The 25,196-nt window shown below is 41.3% G+C and overlaps 1 protein-coding gene across 10 annotated transcripts in view; it reads right to left on the bottom strand.

Annotated features, from left to right (window-relative positions):
- The window catches only part of CALD1 (caldesmon 1), a 188,069-nt gene that overhangs the window by 71,184 nt on the left and 91,689 nt on the right, over positions 1-25,196 (bottom strand). The window contains exon 1 of one of the 10 annotated variants that reach the window (XM_078439188.2): positions 3,025-3,262. The exons of the other annotated variants lie outside the window; for them this stretch is intronic. Within the exon in view, the coding sequence (XP_078295314.2) occupies positions 3,025-3,077 (53 nt within the window). The 5' untranslated portion in view covers positions 3,078-3,262. Of the gene's footprint in view, positions 1-3,024; positions 3,263-25,196 lie in introns of those variants that run through there. 10 annotated transcript variants of the gene reach the window in all.

The raw sequence follows: 25,196 nt of genomic DNA, 5'->3' as shown, positions 1-25,196 counted from the left end.
CTCCCCTGACCCCATTCCTCTTGCTGCAGCTGGACTGGCCTCTGCGAAGCCATTTCTGATGGGCTGGGAGGGAGGTGAGAGGCAGCACAGTGTGAGAGCTCATTTCCTATATAATGCCCTATGTTTCTTTGATTCCACCATTTTAAACTTTGGGTACCCTTCCACATTTGTTACAGAATGTGGCACAAGAACAAAACTTTCTCATCGTCAGGATACATAAAAGCATACTTCTTTATGAGAAACATGACTCTTAATGGACTAAAAGCATGAATATTTACAAGAAACATGAAATTTTGACTACAGGAAGAGACTTCATGAGTGAGGGCTTCGGGGAGATGAGAAAAGTAGTGGTGAAAATACCAGATTGCAAGTGACAGAATCTCTCAATCATCTTACCAGAAACAAATTACACAGCACCTTGAAATCTAAAGACCTGAAAGGCCATTCACGCCTGGCCTGGAGATCACATGGCTGTGTGTAGGGTCTGGCATTCAGGAATTTTAATGTGTCCCATAGAAAAAAATTCTGCCAACCTTGCTTTGTAGGCGATGAAACTCAGATAAATTATCTGATGCAAATGCGGAGGAATTTAGAAATCATTTTGTTGGGCATCTGTTTGGACATTTAACCTAATACTTCTTCCAAAGCAAAAAGTGCTGAAATTTCGTATGTTCAAATGACTCCAATGAAAAGTGTGAACGTGGATGAACTGAGTTTCGTTTATCTAACAATAAGAAATTCAAAGAACTTTTTTTTTTTTTTTTTTTTTTTTTGGCATCAGCACCAAGCTGGAAACTGAAGATTCAAAGATTCAAAATAGTTCTGGCCTGCATGTGAATTGCCATCTCTTGGAGACAGCACAGGCATGCCCACTACTAACTTGAAAGTACGAGGCTAATAACATAGGGCTGGACACAATTTATTAGTGCAGAGAGAGACAGGAACTGAGGAAGGTTCGCGGAGGAAGGTGAAATTTGACTGGGGCCTTGAAGGACAGGAGGGAAGCCAGAAGCAGATGTGGTAGGCCGCCCCCTTCTCCACCCCACCCCAGCCTACCCACTCCAAAACGTCTCTGGAATCCCAGGTTTCCACGGAATAGTTCAGGAGCCACTGATCTGGTTTAATGCCTTTATTCCAGATGAGGTGACCGAGGTACATGCGGGTGTTCCTGTGTAGGGGACAGAGTGAGCCAAGGCATGGAGGTGGCTTGCACATGATGAATTTGGGGAATAGCACGTGATCCAATTCAGCTGCAGCAGGGACAGGTCGGAATGGAAAGGAATACTGAAGGCAGATTATAGAGAATTTTGAATGCCACATTAAGGAGAGTGGGTCCCCTTCTCAAAGGTGGTGGGGGGAGGGACAGGATGAGAAAGGGGAGAGAGACTGAGGCCAGGACCAGATAGGAGGCAATTATAATTGTCCAGGTGAGAGGCAATAACTGTTGAAGTTCAGGAAATGATAGAGTGAGTGAAGGGTGAGAGAGACATGGAGAAGTAAATTGATAGAACCACAGGCATGATGGAGCAGGAAAACTCGGACAACTCAGAACTGAGAGTTGAGAGAGAGAGACACAGGACACTGGTGTGTGTGCACGCACACAGATTGGGCTTTTTTCCAGCATTCCAGGCCCTGTTGACCAGCTGTGTAACACTGGGCAGACCCTTCACTATTATGTGCCTCAGTGTCCTCCTCTGAAATAACGGCATTAAAAAAGACCAGTGGCTTCTGAACTGTTCCATGGAGATCCAGAATTCCAAGGAAGTTTTGGTGGAGTGGGCAGAGTGGCATGGGGTGGAGAAGAGATAGGGAGTGGAGTGGAGGTAAGCAATGGGGTGTGATCTGGGAGTGCAGTAGGGGAGGGGTCTAGGTCCTAAACTACCTATTCAACCAGAACATCTCTTGTACTTAACAGAATTCCTTGTAGCGTTAAATTTGCTTAAAACAAAAACAAAAACAAAACAAAAACCTAAAACAACTCATTTGATAACCACTGGCCTGTGGAGATAACCTCTAAAACCCCTTTGAGCTCTCACACTTGAGAGATCGCACTTATCGAAAGGGGTGATCCAAGATATCTGCTAATGTACTGGAGGTAGGTCTCATTTTCGGGACCCCATTGAGTTCCTCTGTTTATTTGATTAACTGTTGCACAAACGCTGGAACAACTGGAACAACAATTGTCATGCTGAATCGGTGCCAAAACTCTCAAAAATGGGAAAGATTTACTGAAAGGCCATTTGGTATTCTTACTCTTGTGTGGTACCTTTTCCCAAGACCCAATAAGTTTTCCAAACCTCATAAACACCAGCGTGAAAAGAGCTCTTGCCTGCAGTACAAAGGCACTGGCTTCGTTACTGACTGTTGTCTGGCTTTGGGTAAGTTGAGTTACCCCTCTGGGTTTCGTCTCCTTGTCTATAGAATGAGAACATCGCAGCAAACAATCCTAGAGGCCCCTTCTAGCTTTAACATTCCACAGTTTCATGATTCTAAACCTTGGAGCCTGTTATCTGAACAATTCCCTGATCAATTGCATGTGCTCTCAATCTTGTTCGGTCACAGTCAGATGGTCAGTATATTAAGGGCTTTGGGCTGTTGACTTTAAGGATTGGGCAATGTGTGCTTTAGCCAAGATCTCTGATTCCTGCAAATGGATCATTCTGAGCAAAGGGCTCAGGTCTAAATTAACAGCAGATCTTCAGAAACACAATACTTTGTGGATCAGTATTTGCAGTAGAGAAACCCTGTGCCTAGGTATAACCCTTAGAAATGGTCTACAAACCACCACAGAAATGGAAACGAGGAAAACCAATCGAACAACCACAAAGTTTAGACCAGAAAGTTTCATACAGGTCTGAAATTTACACACTGCCTGCCTCCCTTTGCCTCCTGATTTCTCCTCTCCCCTCCCTCTCCCACAATTAAATTTTTTTCTTTTCTCTTCTCTCTTTTATAACAACAATTCCTTTGTAAAAAGAAAGAAAAAAGAAAAATTTAAAGCGAAGAGGCAAAGTGAGCACTCACTGGGAGAGCGCGGCCAGGCTGCGTCTTCCCTGCAATCCGGATCCCCCGAGCATGTCTGTAGCTGGAAGGGGTGGCGGGTTGCTGGAGGTGCTGAGACTCTCCTGGCAGTCAGGGCGTGGGCCGGGCCCCCGGAGGTGCCATGTTTTCTGTGGCTGAAATGCAGCGTGAAGGATGCTCCGGTGTTCTCCCTTTGTGTTAACACTTTGGTCTGTCCCTGTGACGAAAGTCTGGGCTTGTCCTCAGCCAAATCTACTCCTCCCCACCCTTTCCCTCCGCATGGGATCATCAGAGAGCTGATTGTTATTTTTTACTGTAATCTCTCTAATAGAGGCCCATCCTGTTTAGACTATAAAGGGTGAAGATTGCTTCGAGATTTCCAGACTGTTATTAGTGGGTACTAGGGGCCAGGATTCTCAGTAGCTTCCATGAAGACTTCATATGATTAATTACAATTATTCCAAGGTAGAGAACTAGTCAAAGGAAAAGACAGTGATCCATGTGCTCAGCCTTTGGGAAAACAGTTGATCATGGGATCACTTGCGTGCCGATTCTCACTCTGAAGAGATCAACAGAAATCAGCCCACCAGAAAGTTCACATGGGTGCAGTTCTCAGGCCCTCATTCTGGGCTCTGTTCTCAATTAGCATTGGTGTAGGTGCTTTCCAAAGCAAACAGTTCCCACTGAGAAATCAAATCTGAGAAACTCCTCTTAGCCCTTTTATCCAGGGAAAGATGGATGCATGATATAAAAATGCAAACCAAAGGCAAAGAGAAGAGAGGCGGCTCTATCAGTGATCTGCTGGGTTATACGGGGTGTTTGGCGCTCACGCCCCTCGGGAAAATGAGGGCAACAGCCTGCCTAGGAACATGTTGCAACAGTCTGCCTGGTCTGCACCCATCACACTCTGGTGTGGTGATCTCATCAGCCAAACCAGGCAAGGGAGCCTGGTCAGCAACAGCTTGGGAAGCAACCAAATTCCAGTCCCTGAGGAGGGGGTGGTTGTTGATTCTATCTGGAGACGACATTCCCTCTGGGCCTGAGTTATGAATACGTTTCTTCATCTCTAACAGGCAAAGATCAGATTGGTGCTGCGGAACGCGGATGCATAGGACTTTCTGTCAAATGAGTAGAACAACTCAGTTCTCACAACAGAAGGTTGAGATGAGTCTTTTGGTAAATAGCAGGAGAAGCCATCAACTCCACACACTGAGAGCCCCCTTCACAGAACGAAAAACATCTTTTGAGAGCTACAGCTTTGTGTCACAAACAAGGGCGCAGAAGCACAGAGCGTTTGAACAGTTCGCCAATGTCAGGGAGCAGAGCCACATCATTGACCTTTGTACTCAACTTAGAGAAGTTTCATTCAGATAGGTTAAATGCTCTTGTCATTTCAAGCAACTAGAAAATTTTGGTTGTTTTCCTGCTTAAATACTATGCTGTCATCAAAGTCAGAGTTTATAGAGTAAATGCAGTTTAATGAATTTCAAAGTTAACTATCTCCATATATCATGACATATACACATTTAAACATCTCTCTGATTATGTATATTGTCACTCAACATATGCTGACTATATAAAATTCATGAGACACTCATAAAAATAGAGCTATGTCTGCCTCAAGAGAATTCTCACTGACCTGGCTTGAGTTTATGGCTCCAGAGCTGAGATAGAAACATGTATCGGGGCATTTTGCTATGCTCCTTTCCACCAAATTTTGCACATTGATTTTTTTTCCCTTCACCAAGCTCAGTGTTCTGCTGTGGCGGGCAGAATGATACTCCTCCCAAAGATATCCATGTCCTAATCTCTATAATTTATGAATATGTGCAATATGCAAAAGGAACTTTGTGGCTGTAATTAAGTTACAGGCATTGATATAGGGAGATGATCCTGGATTCTCCAGATGTGTGTTCAATCTAATTGTATGGGTCTTTAAAGTTGGAGAGCCCTCTCTGGCTGTGGTCAGAGAGAGAGGTGACTACAGTGGAATGGCCAGAGAGATGTGACATTGCTGGCACTGAGGATGGGAGGAAGGGGGCCAAGAGGCCAAGATTGAGGGCAGCCTCTAGAAGCCAGCAAGGCAAGGAAATGGGTTCTCCCCTAGAGCCTTCAGAAGGATGATGCCCTGCCCGCACCTCGATTTTGGCCCCTTGAACGTGTGTTGGGACTTGGAAGCTTTAGCATGGTACATAATCAGCGTGTGCTATTTGAAGTCACTGAGCTTGTCGTTATTTGTTACAGCAGTGATAGATAATTAATAAATACATTTGCTTATGGGCCTCATTTGACCTTGGGAATTCATTTCAGCTCCTGATTTCCCCTTCCTCCCAATACACTCCAATCTTAAGGTGGCAAGCATAGTTTGGCTGTATTTGGAACGAGCTCATAAAATGGAGTAGCTTGGAAAAAATTCTGTTATTTTTCCAGATCAGTCTTATCTCTCTTTATCTCTTTCATCACACACACACACACACACACACACACACACACACACACACGCAGGCGCGCGCACGCGCACCTTACCTTCCATGGGGGAGAGCAAGAATTTGGTAATCTTCCACTAACACGCTGACATTCATGTGCTAAAAGTATGCTAGTGGTGAGCTGTATAAAGGATATCCACCAAGCTCTTTTCCTAGCCCTAAAGATAATAGGTAAATCATTCACACTCTTTGTTGGCACCTTGTTACTAATGAAATGTATTTGGGGAGTAGCTGTCTGTCTTTAGCCTGTGATAGTACAACTAGCAGGTGTCCCAACTTGTGCTACTTAAGTAGTGCACCGACACGGCAATAGTGAAGAGAGAAGGGAGTTTTGGACCTGGGTCAGATACCGGTGGGAAATAGGAAGAGCACAAGGGCCAACGAAAGGGAGTCTGGATGCATTTGACAGGCAGGGAGAGAAGTGAATCGTGAGCTGAGGGCAAGGCTGGAGTAGACAACAATTTCCAGGTAGCCCTCTGGGGGTCTGGCTAGCTGGGGCTGCAGAGGCAAGATGAGAGGAATTAGGAAGAACACACCAAAGGCTAATGTGCTCTCACTGTGTAGCACAGACATGGGTACTGAGAGCCCTGCTTCCAGAACTGGTCTCTGAGAACTGGATTAATGATCATTCACCGGCACCACAAAGGATGGAGGCAGTCATGCATATGTCAGCAAGACAGTGGGTGTCACACATGTGACATTTCAGGACTATTTTACTAAGGAAAATGGAAGTCTGGGCTAGTCTCAAATTACTCATAGCATCCTCCTTTTCTGGATACTTTATTTAATTTTTTATCAAAGGTTTGAGGGAGGTCAGTGCAATAGAAAGGAATAGCTCCTACCACAGGGTGGTCCTTTATTAATAAAATATGATTTAAAAAAATAACTTCATGGAGGTAGGAGACTGGACCACATGATCTGTTCCAGACTTTACAGTCTGCAATGGTTGTTTGAGAACAGCTTCTACCTTGGAACAATTCCCTAGGGAAAAGTGAGGTATGTGGGAAGTGCCTGTGTCCTGCCCTAATGCACTTTAGACACACACACACAGACACACACACACACACACACAGCCACTTATTTCCTACAGAAACTCAAACCCCAAAGAAATCTACTCCCTTGAGAGACAACAGTTCAATAATTTAAAAGGGATTTTTAAAAAGCCTCTTGAAAAATACTCTCTTATAAAGAAATTCCTAGACTCCATACTCTTAGAATGAGGCAAAATATCTTGCCTAGATGGCTGCTTATCAAGGGGTTGATAGGAATGGGGTTCCTGGGTTGTGCAGTCGATTAAGCATCCAACTCTTGATTTCGGCTCAGGTCATGATCTCATGGGTTCATGAGTTCAAGGCCTGTGTTGGGCTCTGTGCTGACAGCTGACAGGCTGCTTGAGATTCTCTCTCTCTGCCCCTTTCCCTCTCTCTCACTGTCTCAAAAAAGAAAAATGGGGTGGGGTATGTTGGATAGGAATGGAAGTGAAGGGGTTAACTACATATCAGCAGGCAGATCCTATTTCCTTCTTTCCATGGGCCCCTTGTATTCTTCCCTCCACGGCTGATGGCATCTCACTACCCTCATGGCATCGAACATGTTCACTTGAACGATATTGCTTTGCATTGTCCTGTGATCTTGCATTTTAATGGGTCCTCCTGAGAAAACTTCCCATGAAATACTCCTCCTTTTATCCATGTCCCATCACAGAAATTACAGACTCCTCTTCTCTCTTTATTCTTCTTTCTACCTTCCAGTAATGCCTTTTCCTTGATTCTCCTGCCTCACTGCATCTTTGCTAATGTCTTCCTAGTTCCTGCTGTGTTTTCCTCTAGGGATCCATGGTGGGCTGGGTGGGGGTGGAGGAATGAATGGACTGTTCTGGAAAGTCATCCTTTACCCTCACCCTACCCTTCCCGTGCAACTCACTGTCCTTAACTAGTATCCTTGTGGCCTTTGCTGACACAATTCTCTGAACTATTCTTGGTGTGATCTGTCTGTAGGCTTGTACAGTATCGTGTGTGTTACATTCTCTTATCTCTCACAATGGCAGCCATGTAGTTTTGTCCCAACATGTTCCTGCCTCGCCCCTTCTCACTTAACACTATTTCAATTTTTACTACAAGCCAGTCACCCAGGGAAATGCTGTGGGGGATCCAAAGATGAGGAGGTCAGACTCAGAGGGAGGTAAGGTATGTATACAAACACTGTGATACAAGATAGAAAGTGAACGGCACTCTGAAGGCAGTGGGGCTAAAGTACTATGCTTCAAAGATGGCATCCTGTGATCAAGGCCCCAGTATTTAATCACACTTATGCTCAATTTATTCTGTTACTGAACTGTACTTCCTGTTGCCAAAATAGAAACCTACTTATCTCTATCAGGGCCACAGGTACTAAATCATGCTTTAGCCTCATCTTTTCTAGGCTACGTGCCAGTACCTATTTTCCATTCTTTTAATATCAGCCTGAAACATAACAACTCTTCAAGCGGGAAACCAAAATTGGACATAATAAAGGCTTGACCAAGTCTGAATGTGCCTGGATGAAGGCCCAGTGCTGCCTGCCACGTTCCTGTTAACACGTCTTGAACATCGTTTTCACATTGATAATAGCATCTCTTACAGAGATCATTCATTCATTTCTGTGCTAAATCCAGGATTGTTTTTCTTCCTCTCCAGATCTGTTGCTTTGTCAGTCTATATCCAGCATTTATTGTAAAGCTAGTTTTGTTGTTATTATTTGACCTTAACAGGGGCGCCTGGGTGGCTCAGTCGGTTGAGCGTCCGACTTCAGCTCAGGTCACGATCTCGCGGTTCGTGAGTTCGAGCCCCGCGTCAGGCTCTGGGCTGATGGCTCAGAGCCTGGAGCCTGCTTCCGATTCTGTGTTTCCCTCTCCCTCTGCCCCTCCCCCGTTCATACTCTGTCTCTCTCTGTCTCAAAAAGAATAAATAAATGTTAAAAAAAAAATTTATTTGACCTTAACATAGAAAGCTTCATACTGTTTTCAGAGGCCCATTTTTCAACTCTTTCAGGACATTCTGTATTGTATTTTTCTTGTTGAAGGTCTTAGTAAATGAGGAACACATAACCTGATTTCAAGAAGGGAGAAAAAGATCTTTCAAAGAGCACCTCCCTGAATTTCAGTACCTGGGAAGTCTATCTATTTGAGGCAACATGAAGTTCAAGGTTCTAGACTGCACTAACAGTGGGTTTCTAGATTTCCTTCTCCCCTTGCTAGGCTGTGAGCTCCTTGAGGAGAAGTACTGTGCCCAACCATCTTTTTGACTCTCCCCTTGTTCCAGTTATCACAGTGCTTGGCAGACAGCAGGGCTTCTGTAATATGTGCCGCATAAATGAATTCGTGCACGTGGCTTCATAATGAGCAAAGAACTACTTTGACCAAGTGGATTTATTTTTTTCTGTAGTTGAGTCAAGATGGAAGGATAAGTGATGTGAATGGTGGCCTGGCCTTAAGTTTCATGGTGCCCACCGTTGGAATTGAGATGCATCTGGGTATGGCTGAGTGGTAAAGCGGGTCTGGGTGGGGGAGAATCGCAGGGAGGTCTGGGGAGTTGTTTGCTATCACATGCCTGAACCCAACCCTGTTGCCCCAGGTCTGTGCCCCGAGGAAAGGTGGACTGCAGGGAAGCTGAAACTGTTTCCACAAGGTGTTTGCTGAGTCTAGGCCAAGCTTTGGTGCCTGAGTGACAAAGGGTAACAGAGCAGAGGATAGGGTCAGCACCCCTACTTCTGTCCAGAGCACAGAATGGTTCTAGAATTCTGGAGGACTGAAAGGAATACAAGGCCACTTTGGTACCTTGAAGTTTGGAGCATAAGGACACCAGACGGTGCCTTTGACACAGAGGCCCAGGGTCTCAGGGCGGGCCCCAGGGCAGTGACAGTGGAGGGTTCTGCAAATGCCTTCATGCAGAGTGGGGGCCAGGGCCTCACTGAAATAGGGGCCTGCCAGCAAGGAGTCATGGGAGGTTGCACAGGGTGGATGAGTATACCATTCGTGAGCTTATGTGAGACAGATGTCCAGAAACAATCAGAGAGGACTTTTTTTTTTTTTTTTTTTAATTGGTGGTGGAGTGGTCATCCTGCACAAGCAGGTAGCATTAAGAATTATATCATTAGTGGGGTGCCTGGGTGGCTCAGTCGATTAAGCATCTGACTCTTGATTTTGGCTCAGGTCATGATCTCACAATCCATGGGTTCGAGCCCCACATGGGGCTCTGCACTGATGGCACAGAGCTGGCTTGGGATTCTCTCTCTCCCTCTCTGCCCCTCCCCTGCTCATGCTCTCTCTCTCTCTCTCTCTCAAAATAAGTAAAAACTTCAAAAAACTTTTAAAAAATTTTATCATTAGTAATGTGATCCTATTGACACCCATAGGCAGATTATGATTGAAGATACATGGGTAACAGCTATAAGCGCTCTGTACCTTTTTAAAATTGTGTTTTATTCTGAAATCTTTTCAACAAAGTGAAAGGAATAAGGAAAATTCTATGTACTCACCATCCCCCTTAGAAATAAAATCTTCAAAGTAACTTAGCACCCCTGAGTGCTTTTTGAGAATAGCATTCTGTCCCTTTCCACCTAGAAGCAGCTACTTTCTGGAATCTGTGTCTAAACCACGACTCAGTTAAAAGGAGGGCATGATACTACAACTCAGTTAAAAGGAGGGCATTCTCTCCTTCCCAAGGCCAGTCCTTGAGTCCCGGCATTCCATTGCTGACTCTCTCCCTTAAGCATATCCTGACCCCTGGTTGTATCCCCACTGGCAACTTAACATACATCTCCAATCAGTGCAATGTACCCTAACATTTATCATAAAGGGAACTTTTGTTCCGTGAAAAGATGATTAGCATTTGCCACTATTTGCCTGATATTTCCTGAAGTTTTCTGCTTTTACACAACAAGGCTCTTCCTTCTCTTTTGCCTAGAATGTCTTTTAAAATTCCCTCTGCTTCCCTGAATTCTAGTGATTCTTTAAGAACCAGTGTCTAGCCTCACCTCTATAAAGTCTTCCTGCACGTGACTTTCTTTCTTTGTACTTTGCCATCTCAGGAGGAAAGAGGAGACTATTTGAGCCTACTCTTGTTTGCGTGCCTTTGAGAGAATTATGTTGTCATGTATGAGTCAGCCGCTCTGGCTAACTTGTTGTGAGGCTCCCTATTTCTGTTTAAACTCTTTTGCAACAGTTATTTAGGTCTGCTCTCTAAGCTCTTTTTTTTTTTTTTTTTTTTTAAAAGTCTGGGTTTTTTAACCAGCTAGACTATTCTTTTTTCCTGGAGAGAAAAGTTTCTATCTTAAGGGGATCATGCCTCCAACTCCCCCTCTGCCCTCCAGCTTGAAACACATCTTTATTTTATTTTTTTTCCAATATATGAAATTTACTGTCAAATTGGTTTCCATACAACACCCAGTGCTCATCCCAAAAGGTGCCCTCCTCAATACCCATCACCCACCCTCCCCTCCCTCCCACCTCCCATCAACCCTCAGTTTGTTCTCAGTTTTTAAGAGTCTCTTATGTTTTGGCTCTCTCCCACTCTAACCTTTTTTTTTTTTTCCTTCCCCTCCCCCATGGGTTTCTGTTAAGTTGAAACACATCTTTAAAAACAATGAAATAGTGCTTGGAAATACGGTTCTAACAACAATTGCTTGACTGAATGGTTGCTGGTACACGTCTATAAAACCCTGGTTCTGGTCTCAGTGAAAATAGTTACATATACCCCTATAATTCTAGGAAAGAAGTATGTACAGGAAGGATATGATTTCTACCCAAAGGAAATTGAATCTAGGCCATAGTGATATGCTTTAGAATGTAGAATTTGTTGTCCATAGATACAACTGAACTGGAAGGAAATTAAGAAACTATCATGAGGACTCTAAGGATTCTAGTTTAAGAGAAAAGGTCAAATCTTCAAAGGAAGCGTGTTAGTTCATAAGCCACATAATTCTGTGTGTATCACTCTTGTTCAAAGTATCCAAATATTTCCACAACCATAAATTTATTTGCTGGTGTCCACTTTCTGCATCTGGATATTAAATTTACACGTGGCTTTTACAGCTGGAATCAAATCCAGATTTTTTGCGGGGGCGGGGGGTGGTGGTTTAGGCCTGGAGTAAAGCATGTACTTGTTCTTACTGCTAGAGAAATAGTTCATCATGTGTTTTGGATACTTTGGGTATAGTGTTTACTATGCACATTATATGAAGGACACTTTGTTAGGTACTGTCCTATTTTGTAATTAACAGATCACACGAACCAGTACATGATTATGATACCGATCTATAGATAGAAATAGATGGATGTACACACAGAGGCTTATTTATTCACTGTTCACCAAATAATCTTTTGGGGGCAGGGATCTTTTCTCACCAAATAAATTATAATCTTTTTGTGGGCAGGGATATTTCATAATACCTTGCTGGCACCTGATACAGCCTCAAACATACAGCAGATACTCAACAAGTGCTTGCTTTTCTCTCTCTGGGTTAGAGAGGGACAACGATGGAATAGAGATGCTACATCAATAAGTCCTGTGGGCTGGTCCTCCTAGAGGCTTCTCCAGAGTGGTCTTTTTTTTGAGATATTCAGTGCAGTACAGGATCTAGAAGCTTTGCTGCACCAGCAACTGGGTTTTGGGAGTTCTTCAAGTTGACAGGTCTCAGGAAGACTGAGGGCTTCCAGACTCACAAGACACTCACATGGACATCAGAATGCTAATTAATGCCAGTTAATTAAGAGAACGGATGACCTCCCTCTTCAGTGTCTGGAGAGCTCTCAAATTCCCACCATTCCCCAAGCCATGATGTCAGCAAGCCTCCCAGTCACCAGAGACTGCTTCATGGGTAACGAAGTCAGAGCAAAGGGAGGTGAAATCGTCATGAGGAGTACTTTACCCAAGCCAAGGGAGGACCTGAGAAACACCTCCCTCAGTGGAGGGAATGCTTTTCATGTCACAAGACTGAATGAACCCTGAGATTCAAAGTCCTCATTTGGATACATAGATGAGTTGGAGTGAATATTCGTGTCCCTGAAAAATTCGTTTGTTGAAATCCTAACCCCCAATGTGATGGTATTAGGAGGTGGGGCTCTGGGGAGGCAATTGAAGGTCATGGAGGTGAAGTCTTCATGAGTGGGATTAGTGCCTTTATAAGAAGAGACACAAGAGAGATTGCTTTTTCTATCTCTCTCTTCAATAAGTGAGGATACAACAAGAAAATGGCCAACTGCAAATTAGGAAGCGGGCCCTCACTAGATACTGGATCTGCCAGCACCTTGGTATTTGGACTTCCCAGCCTCCAGAACTGCAAGAAATGAATGTTTGTTGGTTTAAGCCATCCGGTCTATGGTGTTCTGTTAGAGCAGCCCCGAATGACCAAGACAATAGATTACAGTTGCTACACTTGCTTGCACCTGGGAGACCTAACGTAATTAAACACTTACGCGTGTTGAATTCATTGAATTTATTATAAATGTTCTTTTGTAGAATTTTTGGATGCCTTTATGGTGGCAGCTTGACACAGGAGATTAGAAATAGACTAAGTGCAAGCTTTTCAGCTTTAACATGTTACTTTGCTTTGAAGTTATTGAAAAAATGAAATCAAGCTATCATTAGGATCAAGGCAGGAAAAGCAAATAGAGCTCTTTTTTTTTAATTCATTAATTTATAGACTAGAAGCAGGCAAGTGTTTCAGTGAAAACCTTTAATTAAAAAAAAATCATATCCATTTTTGTCATTTAAAAGCCAAGATCTGTCTGGAAAGCTTTTTAATCTTAAGACCTCATGAAGACAACAAAGAAAATAGATAATACTGTTATACAAAAAACAGTGGATGTTTTAAATTTGAGATCCAATGATCTGGAATATGCATCCAGCTTTTTAAAAATGTTTCATTTATTTATTTTGAGAGGGAGTGTGTGTACACTCATCTTCATGAGTGGAGGAGGGACAGAGAGAGAGGGAGAGAGAGGATCCCAAGCAGGCTCCGTGCTGTCAGTGCAGAGCCTGATGCAGGACTCGATCTCACAAACCTGTGAAATCATGACCTGAGCTGAGATCAAGGGACACTTAACTGACTGAGACACTCAGGCGCCCCTGCATCCAGCTTTCTAAAACACATTGGAGGGTAGAGTGCTGATGTAATCTGAGATTCTCCGACGTATTTTAGAATTCAGTGTCTTTTTAGGATAACTTTAAACCAACTTGCCTTCTGACTCTTTCTCAGTGGATGTAAGAATTAGAAATTAAATTAAAAATTAAAAGATACACAGGGTCCGTGGGCGGCTCAGTTGGTTAAGCATCCGACTTTGGCTCAGGTCATGATCTCATGGTTCATGAGTTGGAGCCCCCTGTCAGGCTCTATGCTGACAGCTCAGAGCCTGGAGCCTGCTTTGGATTCTGTGTCTCCCTCTCTCTCTGCCCCTCCCCAGCTCACACTCTGTCTCTGTCTCTCTCTCAAATATAAATAAACATTAAAAAAATTAAAAGTTACAATTTTTTTTTCAACGTTTTTTTTTTTTTTTTTTAATTTATTTTTGGGACAGAGAGAGACAGAGCATGAACGGGGGAGGGGCAGAGAGAGAGGGAGACACAGAATCGGAAACAGGCTCCAGGCTCAGAGCCATCAGCCCAGAGCCTGACGCGGGGCTCGAACTCACGGACCGCGAGATCGTGACCTGGCTGAAGTCGGACGCTTAACCGACTGCGCCACCCAGGCATCCCAAAAGTTACAATTTTGAGGCTATTCTACAGTACTTCCAGTATTTCTGGTATTCCAGTTCATTGATTTTATTAATTACAAATTTTATGTGAACGAATTAACCAAAGGGCTTACTTTTATAATCAAGAAACTTGATGCCTACTGTAGAATGTGTTGTATCATAGTCAATGTTTACTGAATTAATCTGAATCTTAATCTAGAGTTTTTACTAATGGTTATTTATAAGTCCTCCTCCTCCTCCTTCTAAAATCATACTTTTTAAGGTGTATGTATTTATAAAAACATAAAAAAGGCCCCACTTCACTGAAAATAAAACTAACCCCACATATCTTGGTTAAATGGATTCTAATATATGTCTTCTTCTTTTTTTCTTGGTTCATCACTACCTCCCAATACTAGAAAACAATCCACTATTTAGAGTCTAAACCTGAGACTCACTTTGTATGTTAAACACTCTTTATTTCAAAAGGAGTGTTGACAAATGCTAGCCTGAGGTTGGCTCTACCCCTCACCTACTTCTGCCTATTCTCCTGGATTAACTGAAGAAGTTCACTCCTCTGGACAACAGACTTGGCCTTTCATAAGAGAAACTTTTGATCATATAGTTTGTTCACTGCTGCACTCTTTAGGGTTTGGTATAAACCCGGTAATTTGACAATTACCAGGTCTTACAATGCAAATGTTAGTTGCAAGCATTATTAGGAGTTTGAGCATTAAACACGCCAACTAAAGGGACTTGATTCTTAGCATATTGTCATTTGGCTCCATGATACAACTTAAGCATAATGATAAAAATTATAGGAGGTAGAAGTATAAGCATCCTTAATAACTAGAGAAATACATGAGGTTGTTTTTTTTTTTTTTTTTTTTTTTTGTATCTCTAGGGAAAAAGATAGGAAGTCAAAAGTCCAGGGGCTCAAGGTAGTGAGGGAGGCCCAAGGAAGATATGGTGGTGTCAGTATTTGGAGAACACCATGAAGGTCACTAACATTTCCGCCTCCCCATAAATATCTTAGCGAACTGAGCAAAATCTACCTTGGTACATACATATGAATTGAAGTAGCTGTTTATTCATTATTCGTTTATTCAACATTGTGTACTGGTCTTTGGGGAAATAAAAGTAGGTAAGGTGTAGTTTTTAATCTAGAGTTGCTCTTAATTTGGTGGGTTAAACAGACACATGAACAAATAAAATAAAATAGTAACATAAAATGGTAATAATTAATACAAATAGTAATATAAAATAGCATATAATATGGTAATAATACACTAATTAATATGAATAATAATATAATAATTCACATACATTGAAAGAGCCATGGGAAACTCAAGGTGGGAGGTCACTTTGACAGGGGGCCTCTTGGAAGATGTTTTCCAGAGGATGAGAGTTGAGCTGGGCCTTCTAGCTGCGAAAGAGTTCACCAGTTACGAGAGGTTGGGGAGAGGATACTGGTGTGGAAGATGACAGAATCCCGCTGAGTCTGAAGATCTTTGCTAACTTACATGCAAAACCACACAAGTAAGTGACTGACAGCACGGTTTTATTTTGATTGGGATAAAGCCATCATTTTAAATCTTTGGAATTGTCTCCTTAATTCACATACTCAGGGAAAGGAAGATAAAATGGCTTTGCTTTTTTTTTTTTTTTTTTTTTTCTAAACTGCAGTTGAGGCCATAAGCCGTCTCCAAGGGGGAACGGCTCTAGGGAAAGTGACAGGTAACCTTTTACAGCATTTTCTCTGCGCCTGATTTTTGGAAGCCTAGAACGCCTGAGGGCCTGTCAGATCACGTAAGATAGCTGCGTACAGAGTATGAAAATTCCTTTGGAACCCAGTGTGTGACCAGCATGAAACTTGCAACCCCACATAAAGTAAAACAGAAGTGAATTGACTTAATTAATCATGCAGGCACCTCTACATAATAAACATGTCATGTGAATCACCCTTTCTTTGCATGTGGTATCTGATAATATCTCATTTAATTTTCTCAGCCACCCTGAGGAGTGTTAGTTCTATTTGACAGATGAGGAGGTCCAGATCCGCTCAACTTTTATCCAGTGTGTCCTCTTTTATCCTGGATCTAAAAGGTATTTTTGTAGTCAGAGGCAGTTATATGGGCTGGGCACAGCAAAATGCAGAAGGAAAAGCACCAGAATTGTAATAAATGACATAGTTTCCAGATTTGACCTAGCCACGGACTGTGGGCTCCTGGAAATGTTAGCAAGCCTGGGTTCAATGATTTGGATTTTCAAACTCTTTTCAGAGAATGTAGGAGAGAGAGTCTTAATTTCTGACCATATAACCCAATGGGATACCAGAATATGTCTCTCAGCAGTACTTCTGCACTCAGGCAGAGTTCTCATGGAAAACCAGCTCCTTTCTGCAGGGGACACTCCCCCCCCCCCTCCCACCCCGCCACCGCCCCCCGAGCCTTGGTTCAGCTCTATCACAGCTCTGACAAATGCCACAATGAGACAGAACTTATAATCATGTTCCTGTGATGTGATGCACTTAGAGATGAAAGCATTAGGAATTTCCATCCTGCCTCAGTCCCGAGTTTTACAAAATTTCATTCTGTTCAGTTTGTAACCCACGGAACTTCTGTAGCAATGATACTCCCTGGGTAGCCAGGATATACTCTGAGGATGCTGGCTCAGAAAACAGACAGATTTTTGGCTTTCATGGTTGGGTAGGAAGAGTTATAGGCTCTTAAAAGGGGAGTAGCAGGAAGGAAGGGCATCAGATATCAACTCTTGCTATATACCAAGGCTCCTCAATGGTAGTTTCTCATCTTGTTCATCAAGGGAGAAGAAATGGTGGGTGAAGATTAGGTCCCTCAAACGGGCCCCACTGAAAAATCAAGATTTACACAACAGTTGATTAGAGAAACAGAAGGACTGTTCAAGGAAGGAGTGGGCAGAGGTCTACATCTACTAGAGTTGCCAACAGTGCCTTGGGGAAGATGCAGTGTAATCGTACCTGCTGAGGCTTCATGTCTTTGAACCAGCACAATAACCCATCATCTCATCCTGCTCGCTCGTCTATTCACTTCCTGCCCATTTATTTTTCCCTGCTAGTCTCTTGAGTTCCCCAGAAAGACCTGCCAACAGTGCAAGGTTTTCCGTGGGAATAAAGAATGGGTGACTGCTGTTATTCTGAGTAGGTAGAGTCCAGGGACCAGCTCCAGAAAGAAAGGACCCTTTCATTATCTAGTTGCTGGTGCCGGTGCAGAGAGTTATCAAGCTTTCATTTGCAGAGCCCCTCGTTATGCAAAATTCCCACCGGACAATAAGACCCAGGTTAGCCTTAGGCAAATAAAAAGCACATATTGAGTAATCTTCTGGCAACTTATCAGCTGGATTCCTAAATGGTACAGGAAAATGGAAGCTAGTGAAGATGTGATATGGGATAGTCCATGTCACCCACAATGGAAAATATGAACATTGGAAGAATTTCCTATTCTAAACAATGCGCAGTTTAAAATATACTCTCTGGAGACTCTCCTGAATGTACAGGCTTATGGCTGCTATTTATAGTGGTTGATGTGTACTTTACCAAGATTTTTATTCCAGCAAAGGAACTGTATGCGATGTAGGGAGTTATTAAAATGGAAAATAAACTCTCACATTTTAACTTGGTCAATTGGTACTAGTCTCAAATGCAATGTCAGATCTCACCAATCTAGACTAACTGGAAGAGAGGCCAATACAAATTATGGGATTTTTTTTTTAATTTTTTTTTAACGTTTATTTATTTTTGAGACAGAGAGAGAGACAGAGCATGAATGGGGGAGGGTCAGAGAGAGGGAGACACAGAATCCGAAACAGGCTCCAGGCTCCGAGCTGTCAGCACAGAGCCCGACGCGGGGCTCAAACCCACGGACCATGAGATCATGACCCGAGCCAAAGTCAGAAGCCCAACCGACTGAGCCACCCAGGCGCCCCAAATTATGGGATATTTTAAAAGAAATTTAGTTTTGAAAGTATGTTCAAAACTGGCCACTTCTGCCAGGCTAAGAAAACATCAGAAACTTGTTTAACAATTGTAAACATAAAGGTGATTTATAATTAGCAAATTAAGCTTTTAAAAGTAAGTGAATGTTTCCAAAGTTCTTAAAAAATTACACTCTTACAAAACTGCTGATGAACACTGCTTACTAGGTAGCACACTAGTGAAAAGAACTGATTCTATTTACAAAACATGCTCATTATTCCTCTTTAACGTCATTCATGATGAATGAGAATCCACTTATACAGCCACTACGACATCATTCCAACATGCTCATGTTTCCATTGCAGTGGTACTTTCTTATAATACTGCTAAAGACTTTGGGGATAATAAAGGTCAAGAACTTCCCTTGAAGACTTCAAAGCAATAGATTTCCCTTGACTAAGAATCAGGAATAGTCTGTAAGGATTCCTGTCTATCACTCCACCTGGCCAAATGAAGGCTACAAATGCAGATCTCTTACATCTGGCTGGTCAGTGAGAAAAACCAATGGGCAGAATCTATAGATTCAACATACATATTTGATGGCCTTTGTTACATTTTTATTTGATTTTGATGCAAATTCTTTGTTTGTAGAGAATTCTTGGTTTGTAATTCTCCTCCAAGGTTCCCAGCCTTAGACAGCAGAAGGACTCCTTTGGACCTGTGTGTTTACAAAGGCACTCTCAGGCAATAATGGACTCTCATTAACATTTTCAACAGAGTTTGGAGAGAATCTTTAGAATTCCCTGGATCACAGGTCTGGAAAAACTATCACCTAATTCATGTTATCTTATTTAGAATTTTATTTTAAAATAAATGAATTATTCAGGATACTAGTTACTTCTGTTGGAGAGGCGAGGGGGTAGGATTGGAGAGGTCAGTTTAAAATTTCAATGGTATTGGAAATTTTCTAGATCTTAAAGCTCAATGATAACTTTATGATATATGCATTACAATGATTTACAACTTCGGTATGCCTTAATAGTATCATTTTGCATGTATCAGCTATTTCATAATAAAAATCATGAATTTAGAATAAAATGATTAAAAATTATTTTGTGAAAAATGAGTACCCAATTTCTTTATATTATTGGTACAGTATTTATATATACGGTTGAGAGGCTTTTGATTACTGTGTTAGTGGTACAGAAACCATAATTATGTAATATGAAAAAAAGAAATGATAATTCCACAAGGCAAAAGAAAACCATGTAAAATATATGATTAATTGAATATTAGATATATAATTATTGAGATAAAGACCAGTAGGGAAAATGACTCTTAGAAATAAGAAGGCAGATTTTCTTTTCAGCATGGAGACATCATATCCATACTTCTCCCATCACTGTCAAGGCAGGCTGCTAAAACAGACTTGAAATAGTCGAGATTAGACCAAACTGTCTGAAGACATGGGAGCTGTGCATATATTCAGTGATTCTTGGGGACCTGACCCGGAAAGGGCTTTCCTGATAGCTTCTTCCTTACCATGTCTTCTAGCCAGCCCAAAATACAGTAACAACAAGTATCATTTACTGAGCACTAGTCAAATATTCATTTCATTTCTTTCTTCCATTCCCCTTTCCACCTTCCTTCCTTCCTTTCCTTTCCTTTCCTTTCCTTTCCTTCCTTTCCTTTCCTTTCCTTTCCTTTCCTTTCTCCTTTCCTTCCTTCTTTCCTTTCTACCTACCTACCTACCTACCTACCTACATATCATCTATCTATCTGTCATCTATCCATCTAGTGCTTTCTAATCTACATGAAACCTTATGAGCTTTTATGATGGCCATTTTCCTGATGAGAAAATGGGCTTAGAGAGGCTAAGGGTTATCCTTGGTAACCCTGCTGGAATTCAAACCCAAGTCTGAAGGATCCTGCACTCTGAAAGGCATTATATCTGTGTCCTCCTCCAGTGTGTCCTATCCTCTCAACAAATAGTAGTGATAAAGATGAAACACAAAATCTTTAAGGAATCAAATCAGTTCTTTCACATACTTAGTGAGAAAATCCTTTGATGAGTTTGCACTGCTAAATGAAACCAGTAAGGATAAAGAAATCCTACATAATAACTCAGTATCATAATTAAGCTTTGTTTAAAGAAATGCTCCCAAGATAACATATGCCAAATAAAAGACTTTGAAAATTGATGGCAGATAGGGTTCTATTTGCAAAATCACCAGTTTTTTTTTTTTTTTCCTTCTTGACTTGGCAAAATTGGATTCCCAGTTCCTAACAATTAGTCATTTTCATTCTGCCTATCCACTTATCTTTCTTTGATTTTCCTTTTACTTCCCATGAAGTAATCTGAAATAATCTCCTTTAGAAATATTATCAATAAATTGTTTTCAAATAAAAAAAAAACCACACTCTATGTGCAATACATTCTAGTATATATATTTCCCCAGAAGTAATCTCAATTGTCCTAATCAATAGCTGGGACATTTGTTACTGACAGCTCCATTTATTCAGGGAGATGAATAAATACACAGTGCAAGAAGGCTCTACCTCAGCTTAGCTGGGTGATCCTGAGGAGGTCAGCATCCCAAGACTTAAGTTTCTTCATATGTAAAATGAAGCTTTTAAAATTCATTAGATGAGGGATTCTTGGCCCAAGTTTCATGGGCTCCCCAGAGGTCTGTGGATGGAGGTCCATGACGCCACTGAAAATAGTGCCAAGTTTTGAGGGTGCATATGTGCATTTTTCTTGGAGGAGGGTCTATAGCTTTCATCAGAGACTCAAAGTAGTGTGTGGTCCAAAAGTGAAAAAGTAACATTCCACTGAAGAAGATTATCTATTAGGTCAGTGACAGCCGTAAGCTTTTATGAGTGATGATGTGACTAAGTCCCTGTCCTAATGGTGAATATAGTCTTATTGAGAAAAATCCAAAGAAAAGTCAAGAGCAGTTATGCCAACATCCTTTTTTGGCTTGCGGGGGAAAACTTGATCTTCTCTGTTTCTATTTTTCTGTGAAATGGGAATAACACAGAAGAGTTTTAGAAGGCAAACAAAACAATGACTGTGTCTACACATGTAAGCAATTTACCTGAATAAGCATAAAGAACAGTCCAATTAGGCCCAATAGCCTTATTCAGTCTGTTTCTTTGAATGATTTTTCCCCATCTTAGGGAGTTATTTTGGCATTGTGGAGATGATGGAATTTAAGCCAAGACAACCAGTTGAAACATGAAAAATTCCATTGATCAATCTGTTGCAATAGAAAGGTTTTGAGATTTGGGACAGGCAGAACTGGACTGCACTCCCTAGCTATGTGAAGTTGGATATGTTACTTAACCTTTCAGTCCTATAGATTCCTCAGCTATAAAACAGGGGTAACAATATCCAGGTCTGCTATAGACTGAATGTTTGCTGCCCTCCTCTGCACTCAGATGTTGCAACCTAACACCCATTGTGATGGAATTTGGAGTTGGGGATTTGCAGAGGTGATTAGGTCATGAGGATGGCACCCTGATGAACGGGATAAGTGCCCTTTATAAAAGAGACTCCAGAGAACACAGCTGTCCCTCCCACCATGTTAGGACACAGCAAGAAGGCAGTTGCTAATGAACCAGGAAGCAGAACCTCACAGGTATGGATTCTGATGGCACCTTGATCTTGGACTTCCCAGCCTCTAGAAATGCTCCTGTTGTTTAAAAGCCACCCAATCTATGGTATTCTGGTATAGCAGCCTGAACAGACTAAATAAGGACACAGCGTTGTTTTGATAATTAAATTACATAAGGTCTATGAAGTATACCACCTAATCTGGCCCTTGGTTGATGCTAAACAAATGATGGTTCCTTCTTTCTAACACTAGATGAGAGATTTGGCTGGTACTCTTTCCCACTTGAGAACTATTTTTGCTGAACTGAACCCTTCAGGTAAAATTATGAGTTATGTTTTACATATGTCATGTCTTAAATAAAAGACATCATTGATGATTTGGAAAATTAACCACGTGGCTACAGTAGGTGATTTTTAAAGTTTTTATTTTATTTATTTATTTTTGAGAGAGAGAGAGAGGGAGAGAACATGTGAGCAAGGGAGGGGCAGAGAGAGAGAGAGAAGGAGAGAGAGAGAGAGAGAGAGAGAGAGAGAGAGAGAGAGAGAGAGAGAATCCCAAGCAGACTTTGCACTGTCAGTGAAGAGCCTGACACGGGGCTTGAACTCATGAACTAAAATCAAGAGTTGGACACTTAACCAACTAAGCCACCCAGGTGCTCCTAGATTTTCAATTTCTATTGAGTGACTGTCATGTTGGGTAGATCCTAGACTCTTGATGCTCCACGGGCCACCTTAAAGTGGGATACATTTAGCAGCAGAAGAACTGTTCGGTTAGTGGAAACTGGTCCCAGGATGCCTTTTATAATTCACCTTTTATAATTTAATCACTTACAACTTAATAGAGGAATAAATCATGTCTATTTAGAATGAGAGAACAAGAGAGGGACGATATGAATATGCATATATATTTTGATTCTTCATGTTGCTGGACACAAATTAAGTAAGGAAAGATCTCTTAGGTGAAAAATATCTATCTTATTTTGTCCAGGTTCTACATTCAAGATGGGCTGATCTCAAACAATATCAAGTTAAATACAAAAACCTTACACAAGTAGTTTAAAATCTCTTCCAAACAAATTACTTGAAAAAACCCTTTTAACTTAAAGGAGAAATGTAGATACAGGTCCTAACACTTGTTTTGCTCCTTGGAGTGATAGATTTTCTGAGAGAACTGAGATTTTCTGAGTGATACTTTTGAGCAAATTTAGCTACTCTAATAATTTAGACATTTTGAAAGGAATATTTTACTTAACTTCCTAATGAGGAAAAATTTTCTGATTACAGAATAACAAAAAATTACATTTGAAAGATTTGATTTAAAATTTCAAGGCCACAATGCCACGCGTTGTAAATGAAAGTGTCTTTGTGTATGTATGTTGTACAACCATTGATTGGCCACACTATTAACTCCCATAGAAATGTTCTAGTGACAGAGTTCTGGGAGGGAGCTACTTAGACTCGGTGGATTTCTAAAAATTGTTTGTTTTTCTACTGTAGTGAAAATATTTACTTTCAAATGTCTAATCATCAGTATATTTCAGAGGCTCATAAAAATGTATGAACGATGACAACAGCAGGAGTGTTTTCATTCCTTTTATTTATGTCTCTGAGCCTCTGAATCTGATAACGCCACTCCACAATAAGGGCTTTTCTTCTGATCTGAAAGAGAAGCTCACGTCGGATGTGGAAAGCATGAGCCAGGAATGTAATGAGTTCATGTCTTGAAAAGTGGGGGAGCAGCTTGTTGTGAGAACGAGCCCAGCACTGGGAAGGAAGCGTGTCTGACTGAAGATCTCATGGAGAGAACATCACTGTAGGTTTCTTAGCAGATACACCCAAGCTCAAAATCCTTTTGGCCACATGTAAAAGAAGAGCTCAACCTGAATCAGTGTTGATTCTTCTCGCTGAGACAGCACAGTCTTCCCTCAGACTTTGTTACCAATCACATTCACTCAAAACTCTTCACTAAGTAACATTCCTGCTCTTTATCTTGCCTAAGGTTCTTGTAGCCTCAGAAGTATGGAAAGAAAATCTTCATATTTTTTGTTTTGCTTTATGGTAAATGTAAAGTATGTCTTCATTTCTCTGTGTGTTATAAAGAATCGGATTAGAAAACTATATAGTGATGTTTATTGAATAACACTCAATAGACGAAAATAATAATTCAATAAATGATTATATAATAAACACCAGATGATTAGTACTATGTTAATGCTTTCATGTATTATCCCTTTGTTTCCCCATAAAAACCCTATGAGGTGAATATTATTATTTCCCGCACTTAATAGAGGAGAAAACAAGGTTAGAAATATCGAATAATTTGTAAGGTCATGTAGCTAATAAGTGGCAGACCTGGGATCTGACAGCACAGGCCACAACCTTGACTGCTAAGCTCTACTGTCTCTCACTGTTGACACCTTCTTATGCTTCTTCATGCATGTACAATACACATGTTCTATTCAGACAGACACCCCTACTGCTGGTGCTGTGATCAGTCCATCTTTGCCAGATACATACAAAAGGCTTAGCATTCTTTTCCACTTCTGCTTTCTACTTGAATAGGAAGAGAGCTGGATTTGACCCCTTTGAAAATATTTCCTCTTCCCCTACATTTTCTCCCTTGAAATGTACGTATTCCCTGATGATACAAAAGCACCTGCATAAATAATCCAGCGTAAGATGGGTTAGTACACAGATGGGAGGAGAAATGGAGGCAAAGGAATCAAGTGTTAATAAAGATACATATAGACCAGGGGAAAATGCATTACGAAGCACTGAGAAATAGATAAAGGCAGAGAGGTAGTGAAATAAAAGACAGATAAAGAAAGGGGACAGAATATACCCATTAATATTTTATTCTCATAATACAGGTGAAGAATAATAAAGAGCAAAACTAATTATTTGTTCAAATATGTAATTGATTTAAAAATACAGTTTAATTTGAGATGTGTACAAAGAGTATCTTACACTTAGAAACCATGCATTTAGAGTTTTCAATGGTTACTTGCTTAATTTATTCTATTGAAATTATTTCCTCTCCTTTTTGGTCAAGATTGCTCTGAAGTTACTAATCCACCTAGGATATGAGCTTTGTGACTGTTGGGGCACTGCCTGGACTGGTGACCACTCATCCCTATGATTCAGTATAGTATCTTGCACTTTATAGATAGTCAATACATTTTTTTTGATGACCAAATGAAGTGCCTCCTTTCACCAAATCTAAAGACCTCATTTTAAGGAGTCTAGAGTGGCAGCGAAATGGAGGACATGGACAAGGTGAATAACAAAAAAATGCACAGGTTAAGGGCAGGAGAAGAAGGGAAGGAGGTTTTTGATTAACTAGGCTCACAGTCTAGGTTATGGGAAGCCAGATGATTTGAAATGGATGAGATTAGAACCCGCAGAATGAGG

This window comes from Panthera onca, chromosome A2, assembly GCF_046562875.1.
Source record: "Panthera onca isolate mPanOnc1 chromosome A2, mPanOnc1 haplotype 2, whole genome shotgun sequence".
NCBI lineage: Eukaryota > Metazoa > Chordata > Mammalia > Carnivora > Felidae > Panthera > Panthera onca.
This window is presented reverse-complemented; position numbering and strand designations above follow the sequence as displayed.